General features: G+C 39.7%; 2 protein-coding genes and 1 long non-coding RNA gene across 3 annotated transcripts; 1 reads left to right on the top strand and 2 right to left on the bottom strand.

The window, feature by feature from the left end:
- Positions 1-2,707: 2,707 nt before the first annotated feature.
- Positions 2,708-4,523, top strand: LOC131225581 (uncharacterized). The gene is made up of 3 exons (XM_058221131.1): positions 2,708-3,092; positions 3,175-3,250; positions 3,371-4,523. The coding sequence occupies exons 1-3, from the start codon at positions 2,818-2,820 to the stop codon at positions 4,205-4,207; spliced, it is 1,188 nt and encodes a 395-aa protein (XP_058077114.1). The 5' UTR covers positions 2,708-2,817; the 3' UTR covers positions 4,208-4,523.
- A 5,209-nt stretch (positions 4,524-9,732) lies between these two features.
- LOC131226301 (uncharacterized) lies at positions 9,733-19,706 on the bottom strand. Its single transcript, XM_058222108.1, has 2 exons — positions 18,233-19,706; positions 9,733-10,203 (listed from the first exon to the last, which is right to left on the bottom strand). The coding sequence occupies exons 1-2, from the start codon at positions 19,508-19,510 to the stop codon at positions 10,030-10,032; spliced, it is 1,452 nt and encodes a 483-aa protein (XP_058078091.1). The 5' UTR covers positions 19,511-19,706; the 3' UTR covers positions 9,733-10,029.
- LOC131226302 (uncharacterized) lies at positions 10,578-17,618 on the bottom strand. The gene is made up of 2 exons (XR_009161711.1): positions 13,289-17,618; positions 10,578-11,891 (listed from the first exon to the last, which is right to left on the bottom strand). It is a non-coding gene; the product is annotated as an uncharacterized LOC131226302 (long non-coding RNA).
- Positions 19,707-20,901: the final 1,195 nt, after the last annotated feature.

The raw sequence follows: 20,901 nt of genomic DNA, 5'->3' as shown, positions 1-20,901 counted from the left end.
TTCTGATTGTTGTGGATGCTTATATTCCTTCTTGTGGCAGGTTCAGCTGCACAGTATCGTTCCTTGGTAGTTAGCTAATTTGAATCTACAACAACAAGTTGCTGGAAATAGCAGCTATGTTGATGTTGAATTCATCGATCCTGTTATTATGGTCGTTGGCAGAGGAAAGCTTCCACTGCCGATGACGCACCAGATCTCTCCCAACTACAACTCCATCATGTTGGCTGATTTCTCGGAGATGGATCAGAGGCTTCAGTTGTTGCAGTCAAGATCTAGCAATCTGAATTAGAATCCAGTGATGACGGTTGATCAAAGCTTCAGTTGTTGAATTCTTTTTTTTTTTTCCCAGATTTCTATTCCAAATAGAAACTAAAATTTCAATTTGAAAAGTCGGTGTGATTCTCATGTTTTTCTCCATGAATTGTTACCTTATGAGAACAAAAATGCAAGCTATTTGATCAATGGCCACTAAATATGCATAGGTTTATGAATGGGTTAAAATAAATGATTTAGGCTCGATTATTGATAAATGATGTTAGAAATTGATTTTAGCCTCAATTTGATGTCAACAAAGGCTAAATCTATCTTTAGTCTCAGTTTTGCCTTAGTTACCTAAACTGAGACTACAACTCCCGTGGCTAAAGGCTTTAGCCTCGGTTGTTGAGAACCAAGCTTAAAAATGATTTAGCTTCGGTTGGAAGCAATGGAGGTTAAAATTTGGATTTAGTCTCAGTTGAAAATAATGGAGGCTAAAATTTTGATTTGGCCTCATTTCGAGAAAATTGAAGCTAAAAAGGTTTTTAGCCTCACTTGAAGAACCGAGGCCATAAAAGTCAATCTAGCCTCGGTTGCTAAAATTGAGGCTAAAGCCTTTAACCACCGAGGTTTCAACCCCGGTTTGGATAACCGAGGCAAAACTGAGGCTAAAGGCTTTAGCTTCAGTTTTTAACCAATTTAGCCACAGTTTTGAACCAAGGCTAAAGCCCCTTTTTCTTGTAGTGTTATTACGCAATAATAATGTTAATTCTATCTAATGTAATTCCATACCATATAAGTATGCACGCTTAACGGGGTGCGTAGATTGTAGGGGTGTCATTAATGCGCTGGGTTTGAGCCTGAAAATCAGAATTTTGAATAAGGCCAGCTCAATGGCCTGGCCCTAAACAATTCAAAGTCCGGACTAAGACCTATCCCGAGCCCGGCCTGTTGACAGCCCTAGTCAACAGGCACATGCTATCTCCTTTTTATTCCTACTCTCCACGACAACCAGAAGCAACAAGGAAGAAGGTTAGCTTGACTTTAAGTTTGTAATATAGCTGGTGGATCTGGGGCCATGATCATTGATCCAAACCGTTTAAAAGATGGGCTTCACTGACGATGGAGGATATTAATAACAAAACTCTCCAACTAGAATAGTTTACCACTTTAATAATTCAACATTTTCCATTGAATATGGACCACCTTTTTAACCGTTGCTTCGCAAGCCATTGATTCAGAAGTTTATGATCTTCAATTATGATGATTTTTTTAGGAAGCCCAATGCATCATTTTATTTCTTCAGATTAAAATTTTAGATCACTGAATTTGACCCTCATATCCAACGGCTACAGTCTCTGCGTGTCCTCATACAGTGTGTCAGTATGTATAGAAGCAAACCACCGTTTGACTTTCATTATTATGAAAATGGAGAGCAATTTGAACTCTGGTAGAGTGACATGGTTGATACGCGAGCACTCAGAAATTGTATGAGTGGCATAGATTAATTCAAATTAAATAGCCCCAGTTAGACCCAGATCCATAGCTCAACTGGCAGACTGAGTGGAGATACCTCGTTTCAACACTTGAGGTCTTGGTACCCCCCCCCCCCCAACACAAAAAAAAACAAATTGCAGGATTAGAATGATAGTCCATCATCTAAAAGTCAAACACTTCATATTAGTGAAAATTCAGCCGTTGGCTATTTCTCATTTAGTACGTTTATCAAATATCCACCTATGAGCCAAATAGAATATCAAACATGGGTAAGTTGTGATTAACGAGCCATCTAAATTAGTAAGATGATTTGGACGTTTATAATTACCGATTGCCTGTGCATCCACTATCACATTCTTACAGAGTATCGAAGATTTCTTCATACAAGATTTACGAATAAAAAAAGGGGACTTATTCCAACGGCTCAGATTGAGTGGCCAAACAGAGCTGAAAAAGTAAAACCAAAAGCCCAGGAAAGAATCTTCCGTTACCCAAAATCTCTCCCAGTACTGTTCCTTAACGGAGATGGAAGATATGGTAGAGCTGGTAGAATTGGAATAGGGTAGAGAGATATCTCGACCGTCTATGTGGCAGAGGGACATATCAATCTGAACCGTCCATCCAGTTTTCCGTACTGTGGATGGAAAATTCATTTAAAAAAACATTCATCAGATGATCTTATCCATCTGATCACTGCCCTTTAAATAGACAGTAGAAGACAAGATTAGCCATTGGTTTGGTTGAAAAAGGTAAGAAAAGTGATGGATAGTATAGTCTAATTATGTATTATTTTTTAAACATAGGTTATCCATGATATGTACCACTAGATGGATGGTGCAGATTAATGCATCAACCTGCCATGTGTAACGTGGACAGATTGATCTAGCCTCTTTTAGTTCTTCAGAGCTACGTACTGTATCTCTAATAAGATAGGACACCATCTAACGGTTCCCACAAAGACTTCCGGATTTAACACCAATCAGATTCTCTTCAGACCCAAAAACCCATTTCAATCTCTACTTCAAAAGCCATCCAAACATCTCCCAAAAGCTCAAAGACAGGAAAATGGCTGAAGTGCAAAGAAAGAAGCAAGGAAAGAAGACAGAACTGAATATAAACGCTGTGATTGGAGGATTTCTTGTATTGGGTGGAGCTTTAGCTGCTGCTGCTGTGATAGCTGTTTTCAAAAACAAAAGTAAAAGGAAACCTAACAACAGATCTAAGAAAGACCCACCTGCAAATCCATTAGAAGAAGTGAATTGCACCAAGAATAAAGAAGATATTCAAGGACTTCGATCTCTCCTTCAAATTCCATCGCTGTCTGATGAAAAAGATCAACGGTAATTCTTTAAGAATTGATCGATTATATAGATGTATATGTGTGTATATATGGTTCTACTGATGATTAAATTTTTGCCACAGAAAGAAAGAAGCGTTGAGGATTTGTTCGACGCAGGTCGGTTCTCGTGGACCGGTGACGATTGAGAATCTGATCTGGGTATGTATCTTGCGAGCCTGACTTACCTGGCTAGCAGTCTTAGCCCATAAGTATTATGTGGTTTGATTGTAGTTGCTGAGTTCTCTATGTTTTGAAGCTATTTATTACTGGTTTTTGTAGGAAAAGGAATTTGGTTTGAAAAGCAATGGGGAAGAACAGACACCCACCTTTGAAGATCATGGGCCTGTGTTGGATAATTTGAAAAAGAGTCCTCCAGAAGCTGATGATTATGATAGTAATAAGAATGGAATTCCCATTGATGTTGAAGGTGTGAATTTGGGTGTGCTTGAAAATGGAAGCATGAAAATTGTTGACAGTAAGGAAGATCCTATCTACCTGCCGTTAGTAGAAACAGAAGTTGTAATTGAAGAGAGTGTGGAGATTCCAGAAGAAACTAGGATTGTCCATGTAGAAGAGAGGGTAGTAAAAGAGGATGTATCAGTGCAGGAAGAAGAAGACGATGATGATGACGAAGAAGACGATGACGATGATGAAGAAGACGACGACGACGAAGAAGACGAAGAAGAATCGGTTGAGGAGAAAGAAGGAGAAGGTTCAGATGGAACAGGAGATTCTTCAATGGATTCGAATGCTGAAGCAATCTGGCCAGCTGAATCATTGGAGATAAGGGAGATGAAAACAACCCGTGTGGAGATTTCTGGAAAGAAGGGTGAAAAAGAAGCTCAGAAGGCCAACAATGGTGAGGTTGTAAAAGGAACAAATCAAGAACATGAAGAAAATGGTAAGCTCGAAAATGCAAGGGAGACTAAGGAAATCATGGGGAAAGAGAAGGGAATGGGCACTCCAATAATGGAAATGGAGATGTCCGCCCGTTCATCTTTGATTTCAAGGCTTTTGCTGCTGTCGATGATAATGGGGCTAGCAGTTCTTTTCCTCAGCCATATTTTGTCATGCAATCTCTATGATTTTTCAAATACTCTTCCAAAGTTTTTCTAACTTCCCCTGTTCAGAATCACAAATGGGTTCTTCAAAACAAAACAAAAAAAAAAAAAAAAAGCTTCCAGTATGATTGTGGTGCAATGTTTTTCCACTCTGTTCCTGCTGGAACTTGGATTTGCCTGTTTAGAACATAAAATGTCTGGATATCAAAGCATGGGAAATGATCCAATGTTGGGAGCCAGTAGCCGATATCTGGTGGATTTTGTTTTAAAGGGGGTTTTGTTAGACTTTGAGCAGCTTATAACACCATTAATTGACATATGTACATATTTATCCAGTGCATTATATTGAGATTTTTCAATGTTTGTGTTCATATACATGGATGTGATTATAATTTACATGTATAGATATCAATCAGATTAGCCATCATATCGACCGAGATATGACCAACATTTGCCCATTAAAGGCTTAGTTTGCTTCTTGCATGGGGTAGACTATTATAATAGTATGCACAACAGGAGTGATGCATGGGGTAGACTATTATAATGGTATGCACAACAGGAGTGATGCAACATACCTCCACCCTAATTTATTAGATAATGAAAATGAAATCTTACAAAGATTGGCGCAAAAGGCTGTGCCTAGTCAAATTGTATAAGCAATTTCATTTGATGATTGCATAGGACGCTTGATTATTCACGATGTGTGAATTGTGTCATACTTCTTGTTGCAAGATCAGTTGTCTACAAGTGACAAATCAATTCTAATTAAGCTGTTGTGCGAGTAAGTTAGTCCCATAGGTAACTCTTATTTATTATTGTCCACCGTGTGTCACGTTGATGTGATATTACTTTGGCGTGCTTTCTCAAATTCGTGTGCACAAATTCAACTAGGCTAGAATCACAATGGGAAAGTAGCCGAACCAATATTGGGTCATGCAAATGGGTCAGAAGAAGATCGTACATCACAATTGTAGTATTGGGGTTTGTGTGCGCGCACATGTGAAATCAAATATAGCTGATTGACTGTGATCAGATCAACACTCTTAAATAATAAAAGAATGAGATCAATCATTTTTTGTCTACTTGTAGATTTGTTCTGATATCATTCCCTAAGAAGAATTACATTATTAAAAGGCTTACACTGGAACTACTTGACTGAAGGGTGTAGATTTGACATATTTATTAAGAGGAAGTGTGGTAATTCAATATACTTCATTACCAGTATAACATTGTAGATATTAAAATTAAGATATTTCAAAGATGGAAGTCTAAAAATATAGGTGTAGGGTTTTGGTTTGAGTTTGCGTTCCCATTTTAAGCATTGGCTTTAGAAAAATCATTCCCTGGCAAAAACTTAAGTCCACTTCCTTCTTGTGGATAGGAATCGACATCTTTGTTGCCATTTTCTTCATTTAAAGATAATCATAGCTACGCATTCAAGATGATATCATTCTTGGGAAATTTTAAATTGAAAGGTTTTGCGGTGTTTCAACTTTCATTTTTGCATATTTCCACATCAATGATAGGGCATTTGCAAATATTCAGATAAAACCATATAGTTTACAAATAACTACATTATTAATTTCCGCTAGTTTTTCATAACTTTCTTGAAGTCAGTAAGCCATTAGAAATTCATTTTTGCATATTTCCACGACAATGACAGGGCATTTGCAAATATTGGCATGAAACCATATGGTTTACAAATAACTACATTGTTAATTTCCGCTAGTTTTTCATAAGTTCCGTAAAGTCGGTAGCCATTAGAAAATGATGAAAATACCCATATGAGATATACCACAAAATTTTCGCCGCATGCAGAACATAAACCCTTGAATTTGTGGCTCTCAACCGTTAAAAGAGAATTGTAGCATCGGATCTCTTAGAAAAATCAAAACATGGATGGTTAAGATTTTTCAATCTTGGAGTTTGTCATTCATGGTTCATCCTCCGTGAGGCCCAACAAATTGACGGCTTGGATCAATAAATCATTAACCGTTGAAATGATGATTCCAACTTGGATGTGTTTAATACCCGAGTTTTTAAATAATGATTCTATCAAATTAGTGGTGAGGATCACATGGATGGGCCAGAAATAATTCCCCCAAATCTGGAGGAAGAGAAAAAGAACGGCAAAGGAAATCAATTTCTCTAAAAAAAACTTCTCCTGCCTCTCTCTCTCTCTCTCTCTCTCTCTCTCTGTAAGCAAAAGAAAGAGCTGGAAGGAGGGAGAGGAAAGAAGAAAGAGGAGATGGAGCACGGAGATTAATAGAGACACGGGAAGGGCCGATGGGACTTAGGGTTTCTGAAGTTTTCTTTTAGTTATAGAGAGGTTTTAAGGTGGGGGTTTCATCATTTTCTCAAAATGTGCCAAAAAAGTTTTTAATTTCTACAAAACACTAACCAAAAATGGGTATTAGCAATAACAGCGTCCAATTACACAGGTATTTGCAAATACCCTATTATTTAGGTAGGTTTTTGCTCTCTTCTTCTTCTTCTCTTTTAGAAATGTGGGAGCACACCACCTATAAATTTATTAGATAATTTTTGTCATTTTAATTATTTCAGGCGAATAACCCATTCTCTTTTTTGCATGTAGCCAACACTGAGACGAAGCATCGGTGAGCTCCTACACCAAAGGTTTTGTGGGGGCCACCATTATCGCTATGTGACATCCACTGCGCACGTCTTCTACACTCAATCATATTGGGAAATCATTAAAAAAATTAAAATAAAATAAAAAAAGCGGATCTAAAACTCATATGGGCCACAATACTATATATATATATATATATATATATATATATGGGAACAGGTACTATGCGCTCGACCTCACGATAAGCTCCCATGAGGTCGAGCTGTGTGGGCCCCACCGTGATGCGTGTCGACCATCAACACCGTGCATTTGATGGGTCCCCTCTAAATTATGGGATATCCCAAAAATCAGCCGTATATGGAACTCAGGTGGGCCATACCATCTAAAATCATGTGAAGACACCGTTAAAACATATAAAACATGAAGGCACCGTTAAAACATATAAAAGCACTTGGTGGGGCCCACCTGAGTTTTGAATGTTGCTGAAACTTGGTCTGAACCCTCATCCAAGTGGGACACACATAATGGATGGGATGGATTTGCAAACCACATCTTGGTGGGCCCAAAAAATGATTATGAATGTTTTAATGGTGCACGGCCCCTCCCCACTTCTGTATGTGGTGTAGCCCACACAAGTCACGGATTGACTTGATTTTTGAGACCTAGGCCCACGATGGAATGGTGCATCTGACTGATGGGGTAGATGTTCGAAACGCATCACGGTGGGGCCCACACAGCTCGACCTCATGGGACGGGCTCGTGAGGTCGAGCGCATAGTACCTTTTCCCTATATATATATATATATATATTAGTGGAGATGGGTCACCCACCTTTGGACTCTTTTTTTCCTATTCACAGATGCTTGAAACAGATGGGCAGCTTAGAAATGTTCGGAATGTTTTAAAGGTTACACATAGGGTTGTACCCTCCACTGAGCCATGCATGCTGAATTTGGACTATTTGGGACCTTTTTCAACCACCCATTTTTCTTTTACAACCTTCCTGAGATCAATGCTAAAGTTCCTCTAGGGCATCTTTAGACTTTCTTTCTTCTTTTCTTTTTTCTTTTCTTTTTTTTTTGGTTATATATATATATATATATATATATATATATATATATATATATATATATATAGGTAATATGGGCTTGAACCCATGACCTCAGTGTTGAAACAGGCTTTGTCTACTACTGAGGCATGGGTGCATGTTCACACTCCATTGTACACTATATATTTGGATTCCCAGAGCCAAGAATAAGACCGAAAACACTGTGAAAGAGAATCAGATGCATACATTGCATAAAGCAAGAACTAGATAACCAAGCAAACAGTACAGTAACCACATTCATAGAGATTTTGCAAATTAGAAAACCATTCTTACGCTACCATGAGCTCAACCCTAGTCCAGGCCCATGAAACTTGCACTTCAACCCAATACAACAATAGCACGCAAGCGGTGTATTAGGAATCAGGTACAGGTGGGCTTTATGCAGGGGCAAATGGGGGAGAAAGGGTGATGGGCTACTAGCATGCAAAAGAAATGGTAGGAATGCCCCTGAACACTTAAAATCAGCACCCATCATTGATGCAGAGTGGATAAAATCCAGACCCTCCATTGATAAGCATGCACACTTTGAAAATTCTCTATACACCTCTAAACAACATTGGAGATCCCTTCTAATGTCCTATCAAATCCCTACGCACAGGGCCCTGTTTGGTAGACCCCTAAAATTGAGTTCATCTCATTTTCATTCACAGTAATTATGTATTAGAGATATTGATCTCTAGTACACAATCACAATTAATATGAACTCATTATGTATTAGCGATCTTGATCTCTAAAACATAATTACAGCAAACTAAAATGAGATGAACTCATTGCAACTACCAAACGGGGCTTCAAGACTCTCCTAGAACCAATTGCTAGTTGTGTACAATGGAGATAGAGTGATAATTCACCCACTTCATATGACATAAAGAAGAGGTTGGGGTCGAAGGGCATCATTACCCCTGCTGACCACGAGGACATGAAGAGATGGTGGGTTGGGAGAATGTTGGGTCATGGAAGATGCAGAAGCAAAATGACTGAGAGATCATGGTGTTGGTGTTGTTAACAAGGAGATGAAGATGGCAGAGCTGACAATGCTAGAACTTGATGGGTGTTGTTAACAAGGAGATGATGATGGCAGAGACGACAATGCTAAAACTTGGTGGGTATGCCAGCCAAGGCTTCAGAAAACTTGATCCCGACAGATGAGGGGCAGGAGTGCCCCTGGCAAGCCCAATGTCATGACAACAATTCCACTTGTGATACTTATGTTATGAAAGAACTGCTTCTGTCATTTGGGGTTTTAGAGTTTTTCAGAGTTGCATTAGAAATTTATTTGTCTATGTAGCTATCGAAGATGTTGGCTGTAATATGTGTATCATATAATTGGAGATAATCTATATAGTATTTACATACAAAATTTCAAACCACCAAAACTCAGCTCTTAAACTTCATTCCACGTTCAAGAATTAGTAGTTTCATGGATTTCACTTAAATACTTTTTCATTAGTAAATAATAATTAAGGAGAACATTGCAGAAAGCCAAATTCAGGAAAGGTCTTAAATTCCCTCATTACATAGCAATGCAATTTCCAGAGAAATACAAAGAGAGCAAGTGGCTTAGTTCTACCCTGTGGTTGGCAAGGTGATCTGCCAAGACCATCTGGTTGTTAGACGCATTAAAGTACAATATAGCATCTCAAAGAATATGTAGTAATAGAAGGCAGTTCTTGGCTCGACAAGCTTATTGTTTAAGAGCATTAAATGACAAGGAAGAAAGAAGGCAGACAGGCTATGTCTACTCATGGTAAAGTTCATCAAAGTCTAGGAGTGAGAAGTAAATCTCTATCAACCTTTCTCAATATTATGTCTAAATATCAAATCGACAGTTTCCTACAGCATTCTTTCCAAATAGAACATCACAAGAACAAAGAATGGCGAACTTATAAACTGAAATTGAATTATACACGTGTCAAAAAGAACAATCGAATGTGCAATCACCAACAGAACCGACAAAGCCAACAATACAAGTTGAATACAACATTCATGACATTACAAGTAAAATCTTTCCTTGAAGGCAAAAGGGTCCCATGCATAACCCATGTCTGAGCAATAAAATGGTTATTTCCCACACATACAAGCTATAGGAAAAGGGAAACAAGATGCATTTCATATGCACCACATGCCTAAAGAAAAGACAAAAGAATTATTACTGAAAGAAATAACACCAAAAAAATCTAGTCCGCCATCTTAGCCAACCGATGGATGGTGCTTTTTGCAAGCCTGTTACTTGGATCAATCTTCAGAACTGCCCTCAGATCCTCCGCCCCAAGTTTGTATTTCTCAGAACTTTCATACAAAAGCGCACGCTGAAGTAGCACCGACACATTTGCGCTATCATTTTCAAGTATCTGTAAAAACAATATCCAACATTAATTCTTTTCCAAGATAAGCAGCATGCCTAGATATTCCTTTTGGCGAATAAGCGTACAGCTAAAGAAACTAAAATAACCTCCATAACAAAGAACCATACCAAGCCTTCCCCACCCTAGCCCCACATTGCAATGTGGCATGAGCATGCAAGATCAAGGCCATTAATCAGGTGGATCTCACCATGTGTTCTACAGCCCCAAAAATCAAGCTAGCCTAGTCAATCCATGGGCCACATATGTATGCCAAATGTGGCCGTGGACAGCTGGTCAATCCTAATGCAGAACCAGATCTAGATACTAGAAGGGAAATAGGGTTTCAGACAAGGGCTGCCTGCGTGGCAGCCCTCTTCTCATTTCTTTTTATTTTTCTTCAATTTTTTTTTCTAAATTCTCTTTTAATTTTTCTAGCATTCAGAGATGAAGAGACAATTCAGTTGCTGCACAATGTCTATGTTGGTGATCCAGTGGGGGCATTTTAGGATAGGTCACCAAAGATGTGTGGGGCCCACCGTCCACTATGCTACTCCGTCCATCAGGTGATCCTTCTCCTACATCATATATCTCAAACATCAATCAGATCAAAACTCATGTGGGCCACACCACAGCAACAAGGTAAAGTGACAACCAAAATCTCTAACTTCACATTGTGTGGCCCATTTGAGACTTAGATTGGGGTGATTTTTTATAGTTTCATCTTGATGAGAGGCTCACTTGAAGAATGAATTGGATGGAACATGAACAACATGGTGGGCACCATACACAAACCCTTGGCTGGCGTCCATGCCTATGTCCCCATGTTGTTGTTGTTGTTGTTTTTTTTTTTTTTTTTTCCCCCAGTTTTTCCCTCTTTCCTCCAGCATATAGATAACACTAAGGATACAAACCTTCCTAATTTTAGGCATCACCCCTACCACTCACCATGTGCCACATGGGGAGAACATGCACAAGATTCATTCCTTCCATTAAATTTGCCGCCTCATGTTCACTCTGGAATTCAAAATTCAGGTGAATGAAAAATTCAGGCAGGCCATACCATAAGGAACAGCCGAGATGGGGAAGCCCATCATTAATTGTGTTTGGACCCAATGTGGTTTTGATATACCATCCAATCCATTCATCTGACATCCATCACCCAGATAGGGCGGGCAACAAATAAGCTATTCCAAAATTTCAGGTGCACCAAAACATGAATTTAGAGGTTTTAGGAATGATTTCACACTATTTTCTAGGTGTACCCAACCTGAATTTGGGAGCAGGATCAAATCCAAACACGGGATGGTGCACCTGATCGATGGGATGGATCTCATGCACATGAAATCATTTCACGAACATTAGCACCAACTACGCAAACCCTATGTACCTACTCAGGTTACATAAGCATTTAGCTTTTAGGGGGTCCTTGGCATCTCCACATATCTCTCTCTACCTCCCACGCCTCTTTTTTATTCATGGTTGGTTAAAAAACTTCCCCTAAAAAATAGTGTAGTTTCGAAAACTATAAGATCTCTTTAAAAAAATTTTAAAAAAAATTAAAAAAAATAAAATTCTAACCACCCTACCCACCATCCATAGTAATCATTCCTCCCTCCACTTTGCAATTCTATTTTAACACCATTGCTTTTTTGCATTTTACCTCTCTCCCTCTCTAATTCATAATCTCTCTCTCTCTCTCTCTCTCTCTCTCTCTCTCTCTCTCTCTCTCTCTCTCTCTCTTTTTTCTTTTTGTAATGACCCGGAAAATGTCGTGCAAAGACCCGAGTACTACCTCAAATTCTTTAGAAGATAAATGTGGGTTAATTAACGTTAAACTCGATTGCTTGTGAAATTAGCACCAATCACTTTAAATTTGATCTGCAAGACCCAAAACCTGTAGAATCGTTAGCGCTATGTTACCCTGAAATCTAGGATTCAACGCTAAATCCAGTTGCTCTCGGGACCTGGACCGCGCGTCGACAGTCCGATAGCGATAATCTTAGACCATTATGATCACCTTGTTGGGCTTGATAATCACCTCAAAAATCAAGTCCAGATGATGTCCTGAGATGATTTGCTTGAGTCCGGAATAAAGAGTGTGAGAAAAGTGAGAAATTAATTATGAATTTATGAAGTCTGAGTCGTGTCGCTTGCACGCCGATTTTAAGCATTCTGACCGTTGGAATCTGACCCAAATTCACCCTCGGATCAGGAAGGATGGCCCACACATGTCAAAGTGCCGGTGGACCTGATCGAGTTTTGGTGACCGTTGAATTGAAACTGGTCCGCCACAGCTGATCTGAAAATCCAATTGGTCCAAAAACTCAGCCTGACCTAGATCCATGGTCAGTGAGCTTAAGTCCAACCGCATGTGGAAAAGGGACCACCAGAAGTGCTCCGTTGGATCGAAATAGACCTGAATTGGTTATAACCTAAGTACACCTTGGACCTAGGGCTATTTCCATCAAGTTTAGGCCTATATAAAGACCTTAAAACCCTCACTCTCATCTCCATACGAATTTTCTAAACCCTAGCTGAGAGAGAGAGAGGAAAAGAGAGAGAAAGTGAGAGAGAAGTTGGTGAATCATCTTGAGACTCTTCCCTGTTACTCTGCGTACCTAAACCATCACATCTGAATCGTTATTCCGGCGATTCTAAGTTCATTCTTGGGTAAGTCAATCAAACCTTAGCCTGTTTTAGAGCTTAGAATAGTCTAAGTGTTCATGTAGCTCATTTTATTCATGCCTTAGGTTATCTAGTCGCCGTTGACGAAGACTTATCGTCTGAATCAGATCTGTTGCGCACTTTCTAGTTTAAGGTGCGGACTAATCTTTTGAGACAAACACTTGTATTTATGACCTGGTAGAGCATACATATCACAGGGACTTACACATATACACATGTATTTCTTTAGTCTTCTACTTGCGTCTTTCACCTATCCCTGGATTATGTTTGCAGTTTTGGCTTAATCTACTTCATGAGTTATGCACTAATATAGACAACATACATTCATCATTACAAATATTGCATGAGTGATGTTTTAAAACTCGGGAGCTGAGTTGTGCTCGACCCCCGAATTTCAGGGCATTACGCTTTTTCTTTTTTTCTTTTTTAAAAATTCATTTTACTGATGGTGCTAATCTTCCACAAGAGGAACACTACAAATTGGATGGTCTAAACTTACTCTTTACAATTACGAATGATTTTCTCTACCTCATCCTATCGCTGATTTTTCTGCACGGTCCCAGCCATGATGGGGCCACATCAATGCATGAAGATAATCTAGAATGTCCATCAATTGTACAAGATATGAGCATCAATCAAACAAGCCCTGAACCAAAAATAAGCCAGTGAGGTTTAAATTTCAGCTTTCCTTTTCTTTTTCTTTTCGTCCCTTGTATCCCTGGGTGGCTCATAAAAGGACCCAAATGTGGTTCCACCATTGCCAGATCGAAGATTAGGCCAATCTGAGTCCCTATTGAAGATCTAAACCAAATCGAGGATCCCGATTGAAGATATGGGCCAAATCAAGGGTCCACTGCATCATCATCATCATCTAAGGCTTTGTTTGGCAGACACCTAAAAATGAGTTCATCTCAATTCAAGATCTAGGCCAAATCAAGGGTCTCAATCTAAACCTTATTCATGTATCTTAAATATTCATAGTTTTCAATCCTTTTGTTACTAAAATTGCACTCTATGTATTGTACTTAAGTCTGACCAATTTTAAATCATTTAGATTCTGAAGCACCCCTCCATAAATCTAGCTTTGTGTTTTACATCCTCCCTCATATTTCAAATTCAATCAAAACCTTTACAAACAACATAAACCGTGGGATCTCTTCTCTTGCAAATGCCTCTTATGTTGGGGCATCTTGATGTGACTCCAAGGATGCACCATATCTCCATACTGGGGTGGGGTGGACCACGAGGTGGGTCTGTGAGATGCAGAATGGCCACAGGTAGGACTCATTGTGGGACTGCAATTCAGGAACTTGTGCAATTTGGGGGTAACCCACGAAGAGGTCTCGCCTAAGTTTTCCTGGGAGGACCTACATATAGGGAAAAATCGATCCTTCCCCATCACCTTTGGAGCTTTTGGTGCGTTGGTCAGTTGTTCGCTATCAAAATGGTATCAAAGCGGGAGCTTAGTGTTCGAGTCTTCTCACCGGGGTGGGTGCATGATGTGGGGGCATCTTGGTGTGATTCCAAGGACGCACCGTATCTCCACGCTAGGGTGCGTTAATTCATCTATAACCAATGCAAAAAGGTACAAGATCAATGCCAACTCTTGGTGCAAGCCTGCAATAATTGTGAACTCAATTGTCTCCACTAGTGATCCTCACATTTGTTATCCTTCCTCATGCATATTCTTAATCATGTCAATGTATCCTCTTGAAATTCCTTTCCTTCCCAACACCCACCAGAGTAACTAGGGACACTATCATATGAATTCTCTAAGTTAATAAAGATCATGTAGAGATCCTTCCTCCTCTCCCTATATTTCTCTATCAATTGTCTTAGGAAAATATCCTTAGTGATAGACCTCCCTCGCATGAAACCAAACTGATTTTCTAATACGTTTGTCTCATGCCTCATTAGTCTTTGCTGAATCACTCTGTCCCAATATTCCATAGTATGGCTCATAAGTTTGATCCCGTGATAGTTAGTACAGCTCTCTCTCTCTCTCATTTATTCTTATAAATATGTATCACAGTGCTTTTCCTCCATTTTTCTAGATTTTTTTTTTCAATCTTACACTCTTGGCGAACAACTTTATCAACCAAAATAACCTAGTATATCCCATACATTTTCAAACCTCTATTGTTATGCCAATTGGTCCAAGGGCTTTCCAGTTTTCATCTTTCTCAAAGTTTCTTGCGCTTCAAATATACTAATCCTATGATAACATCTACAGTCTCAAACATCATTTGAGTTTATGGTTCCTTCTATTCATATGCTCTCAGAGTGGTTGTCATTTAACAAGTTCAGAAAATAGCTTTTCCACCTTTCATCGGTGTCAATATCCTTGACTAGTACTCTTTATTTATCACTTCTAATACATCTTTATTTCGGCTTTCGCATTTATATATATATATAGGTACTACGAGGTCTCCCATGAGGTCGAACTCTACCCAGTGATATGTGATGCATATCACAGTGAGCCCACAGAGCATGACCTAATAGTACCACTTCCCACACGCGCGCGCACACACAGCCATGCATGGAGACCTAAGAATAAATGTATGAGTTGTTAAATGGCATGAAAGCCATCTTTATCGTCTCTTGACATGGGAAAGAAACCCTAGAAGAGTGATTCTTCTAGAAAGCATGGTATGAGACTCCTCTAGTACTTTCTATTCATGGGGGGACCTCCACAAGACTTCTATTTTCTCAATCCCTTGCTTTTATATTGCTTTTGGTGTGTAAATTCATTGAAATTGGAGGCATCAAAAGATATACAATTTGTCCAAATTATTAGAAGCTGGAAACCTGTGAAGAGTTGTGTTGACTTCAGATTTGTGATCTTCTTTGGCTGGAAATGGAGTTTTTTTTTTTTTTTCTTTTGACCCCAACAAATAATTTTTAACCATATCAAATTTCAAAAAAATAAAAAAAAATCATTTTAATCGTCCATTTCATTCATAAACATGTGACCCACTTGATGATAGGCCACAACATATATACTTTGTGGTCTACCTGATGTAAAACTTTGATCTAGCACAAAAATGCAACTTCTTTTGTGAAGATTGAAATAAAATTGATTGAAAAGTAGAGAAAAACAAGTGCCACATTGATGCAAACCCGAGAGGGAAAGCAAATAAATCAATAAGAAAAGAAAGTGATTGTGGGAAAGATCCAACAATCCTCTAGCCGAATGTTAGAGATCACAAATGCAAGACTGTGAGCAAGCTCAGCAGTCCTCTAGTCTAGAACTAGTGATCACTTCCCCCCCCTCAACAGTTATCGTAGAGAATAAGAAAATTTCATAAAGAGAATATTAATCAGGTTGTCTTATTCCATTGGCCATAGGTACTATTTATAATCAACCTTACAATCTGTAATAAAAGATATGAAATCTAAAAATCTATAAAATAGGAAAGCACCCAAGGAACAAAACATTCTATAATTAAGAAAATGCCTAAAATAAGAAGATACTTAGATAAGAAAATATTTAAAATTATTCCCTGCCTAAAAATAAAGATATAAAAAGAGCAAATTTCCTAATCTAGAAATTTGAAAGAAATGGGAAGTGGTGATGGGCTAAAAAAGGAAGGTGGTCCTTTTCTTGTACGCACGTGCGAAGCGTGCTGGCATGAGATGCGGGCATTTTCTTCAAATCTTGATCAATCGGTACGTGTGGCCATTTAGCTGCATCAATTCCACCCGGCTTCAAAAACAACTCGTCCTGGAGTTTAAATTGGTAGTCATAATCTCCTGCGAAAATCCTCGTTTGTAGCGCATCTTCTTCCGCTTCGATGGTAGTTGATGGTGGAGACATACACACCTAACGGGTAACTGGTGCATAATATGGTGTTGAAACACGAACCATCTTTTCTTTTGTTTCTTGTTGGTCCTCCACGTTCTAGACGTCGATTGTGACCCGTTCATCATAGTCCGCTTTCAATTTGCATACCTTGATTGATATTGAGATGGTACTATCGTGTTGACCTCTATGGATTTTGCTGCTATGATTGTAGCACTATCTATCTCTTTGACCATCGAATCGTCCATATATGTCAAACCTTCAATCTCCTTAATTGGATCATCCATCAACTGATCTTTTGGTTTTACTTGAATTTTCTCCGATATGACCATAGATCCATCAACCAATCCAAAGAAAGATTCCTTTTGAGTTGCCACACTATCCATAACCACGTCATTCCTTAGAATGCTAGATAAAACATATTGAAGCCCATAAAGCTTTTCCTGTTCAATCAAGGGCTCAAAGTAAGCTCTCACGAACTCCTTGAGTTAATTGAATTCATTTGCAATATCTTCCTTCGATGCTTTAAGCTCCTTCTTGACCTCCTGCAAGTTCTCTTTATGCATCTTTTCAATATTCGTAGGCGTCACTGACATTTCTGTGCGATAGGATGCTTTTGGATAACCAGCATATGGGGAGGGGTGTTGAAAGGAATCACCACAAGGCACATATGAAAATGGGTATGACTCAAGACAATATGAATGCCAATCTTGATCATCGAAGTAATTCGGATAAGAATAGCGCAATGAATATGGAAAGGCATTGGAGTCCGAATAGTGATAATTGCACGACACATGAGAACATCTTCATATCCATGACATCCTTCTACTTTTTTTCCAGTTTCCCAAGAGTAGAACTTGCTCTGATTCCAATTTGATGCAAACCCAAAAGGGAAAGCAAATAAATCAATAAGAAATAAAAGAGATTGTGGGAAAGATCCTGCTAGAGATCACAGATGCAAGACTGTGAGAAAGCTCAATAGTCCTCCAGTCTAGAACTAAATATCACTTTCCCCCCCTTCAACAGCTACCGTAGAGAATAAGAAAATTTCGTAAAGGGAATATTAATCAGCTTGTCTAGGTGCTATTTATAATCAACCTTACAATCTATAATAAAAGATATGAAATCTAAAAATCTATGAAATAAGAAAGCACCTAAGTAACAAAACATTCTATAATTAAGAAAATGCCTAAAATAAGAAGATACTTAGATAAGAAAATATTTAAAATTCTTACCTACCTAAAAATAAATATATAAAAGAAAGAGCAAATTTCATAATCTAGAAATTTGAAAGAAATGGGAAGTCGTGATGGGCTAAAAAAGGAAGGTGGTCCTTTTCTTGTACACACGTGCGAAGCATGAGATGCGGGCCTTTTCTGCAAATCTTGATCAATTGGCATGTGTGGCCATTTGTTTGCATCACGCATTGACAAATGTGAGGTAAATTGCCACTGCATTTCTCAAAAAATAATAATAAATGAATATAAAATGAGGGCTATTGATTAAAAGAGCTCAAATAAATCAAAAAGAAGATGAAATGAGTGTTACCTTTGAACAGTCACTGACTGCCTTCTTATATTCCCCAACTTCCTTATAACATGAAGCCCTGCAGGACAAAACCTCTACAGCTGCAGACTCATCACCAGCTTTCTCAAGAAGCGCTATCGCCCAAGACAACCATTTTATAGCATCAGCATACTGCCCCTGCTTGTGATTATCCAATCCCTTATTTTTAGCGATTGAAGCCGTCACCCCAGCAGGTGGGGGTGGAAGCCCTTCAAGCTCAATTGTACCGCCCGCATCATTACCACCAAACTCCGAATCCAGACCCCAATCATCGACCTCAGAAAATGGCTGATTTCCAGACCCTTCAGCTGCAGCTGTGGAAGCAGAAGCAGATGCCGATGATGAAAATAACATGTCGAGGGGATCAATGCCCTTCGATTGGGGAGCAACAGGCTGCTTATCTTGGGTCTTCGGCATACCAAAATCATCCATTTTTGGAAAAGAACCAGAGTTTGATACGTTGGTATTGTTCATGGGAGGAGTTGGAATTGAATTTGTTGTTTTCGGGGCATTTTGAAATGCACTGAAATATTCATCGCCACTGCTATTCCTACTGAGTGAAGAATTTCCCATCATGGGCTGTGACTTTTTCGATCCGAGATCTGCCAAAGACTCAAACGGGTCCTTGCTCGAATTTGTTGATCCACCGGATTTCATAGCAGGACCGGCAAAATTCCCGCTCCTCTTATCATTACTCACAGAACTATAGTTGCCCAGATTCTCGGAGGATCCCCAACCGCTATTTTTATTTGGATCATTCGATTTCGGCAGCGTATCTGCCAGATTCCCCATTGAATATGAATTCCTGGGAGGGCCGGCATCTTTCAGTGGGGCATTCACGGCTGCCTTACCTTGCCCAAGGGCTGTACCAACAAGATCGCCAAACAGATTTGGGTTCTTCGCGGGAATTCCGAGATGGGTCACAGAGCCAGACGGGCCGGTGGAAGCCCAGCTCTTGCCGAAGATGTCACCGACCATGGAAGTCGGGTTCGAGAGGGTGGGTTTCGGTTGGTGAGCCGGAGATGGTTGGTGTGTCCATGCGGGTTTGTTTGGGGCCCACGACGACGAGGAGGAGGAGGAGGAGACCGGTCTAGATGATGATGATGATGTGGAGAAGGAATGGGGCGTGTTAAGGGGTGGATTCTTTTGATCTTTGAGAGGTCGGACGGTGGAGGATGAGCGGTTTGAGGTGAGGCCGAAATCGAATTGGTAGTTGTTGAAGGAGGATGGGGTTTGGGAAGAGTTGGGTCTGGAATTCATGGTTTTTTGGATTTCGATATGGACGGATCTGATGATATTGATTGAATCAGAGAAGGAGAAATTAAAAGTACATGATTTAGAGAGGCGTACCTGGAGATCGAGATCGGATCGAGAAAGAGAGATGGTGTAGGATAATAACCTGCGCCTCCTCTGCAGAGAGAGAGAGAGAGAGAGAGAGAGAGAGAGAGGGGAGGAGTGTAGGATAATAAACTGCGCCTCCTCCGCAGAGAGGGAGAGAGAGAGAGAGAGAGAGAGAGAGAGGTTGGTTGTGCCTGTTTGACGGCAACTCTAGCGGCTTCCTTTCTTTGAGTTGAGAAATGGACGAAGCTAGTCGATCGAGTAGGATTAGAAGGATCTAGGGGTGGGCACACGCACCAGAATTAGTACACGTATTGGAGATCTTGACCGTTCATCAGACAAGCCACTCAATCTGGGTAGTTTAATAGAAGGGCCTAGATCCGTTCATCAAATGGGCCACACGTATAAACTAAGTGTGGGAACGGTTGGCCAACTACTTTTCGCGGTCCCCATCCCATCTTCCTATACGGTCCACCTAAATTGAAGCTGGGACCCATTTTGTGGGCCCCCGGGACATGAATGGCATGGTCTACCTACCTAGGCCCCTGCTCCTTTTGTATGTGAGCAAGATTCTTAAGTTTCTTACTCGTGCGAGTAGACGCGCATGGCTTTCGGGGAGCGAATTTCGTCGTGTGCCTGACGCGGGTTGACGTCACTAAGGGCCTGTTTGGGCGGTGGGATTAGAAGGGATTAGGTGGGACGGGATTCACCTGGTTCTGTGCCAATTCCACTCATGTTTGGAAAGAATGGGAAGGCTTGGAATTATATTAAATGGAATTGCATTGGTCCGTACCAATTTCACTCAATGTTAACAAGTTGTGTAGGTCCCACCATGATGTGTGGGCTATATCCACACCGTCCACCCATTTATCAGGATTATTTTAGAGCATGGGCCAACAAACAGGTAAATTTAAAGCTCAAGTGGACCCCACTATAGAAAGTAATAGGGATTGAATACTTATAGTTGAAAACTTCTTTGGGTCTACATAAGTTTTGGATCTACCTCATTTTTAGGCCCATGCCATAAAATGAGGTTACGAAACAAATGAGCAGCTTACATATAACACATGTGTGTTATTCTCAATAATTTCAAATGATGGTGGGTATTTCCATTCAATGTACCAGCGTATTACCAACAAAACATGGCATTAATCTTATCAAATGGCAATAGGGAACAATCCCTGTCATCCGTAATAATTATGTTTTTTGAATCTCATCCCATCTAATCCCTTCTAATCCCACCGCCCAAACAGGCCCTAAGTTCTGTGGGCCAAATATGATTTACGTCTTATATTCACACCTTTCATTTATTC

This window comes from Magnolia sinica, chromosome 14 (genome assembly GCF_029962835.1).
Source record: "Magnolia sinica isolate HGM2019 chromosome 14, MsV1, whole genome shotgun sequence".
Classification (NCBI taxonomy): domain Eukaryota; kingdom Viridiplantae; phylum Streptophyta; class Magnoliopsida; order Magnoliales; family Magnoliaceae; genus Magnolia; species Magnolia sinica.
The sequence above is the reverse complement of the archived record's forward strand: the minus strand, read 5'-3'. Positions and strand labels throughout refer to the sequence as shown.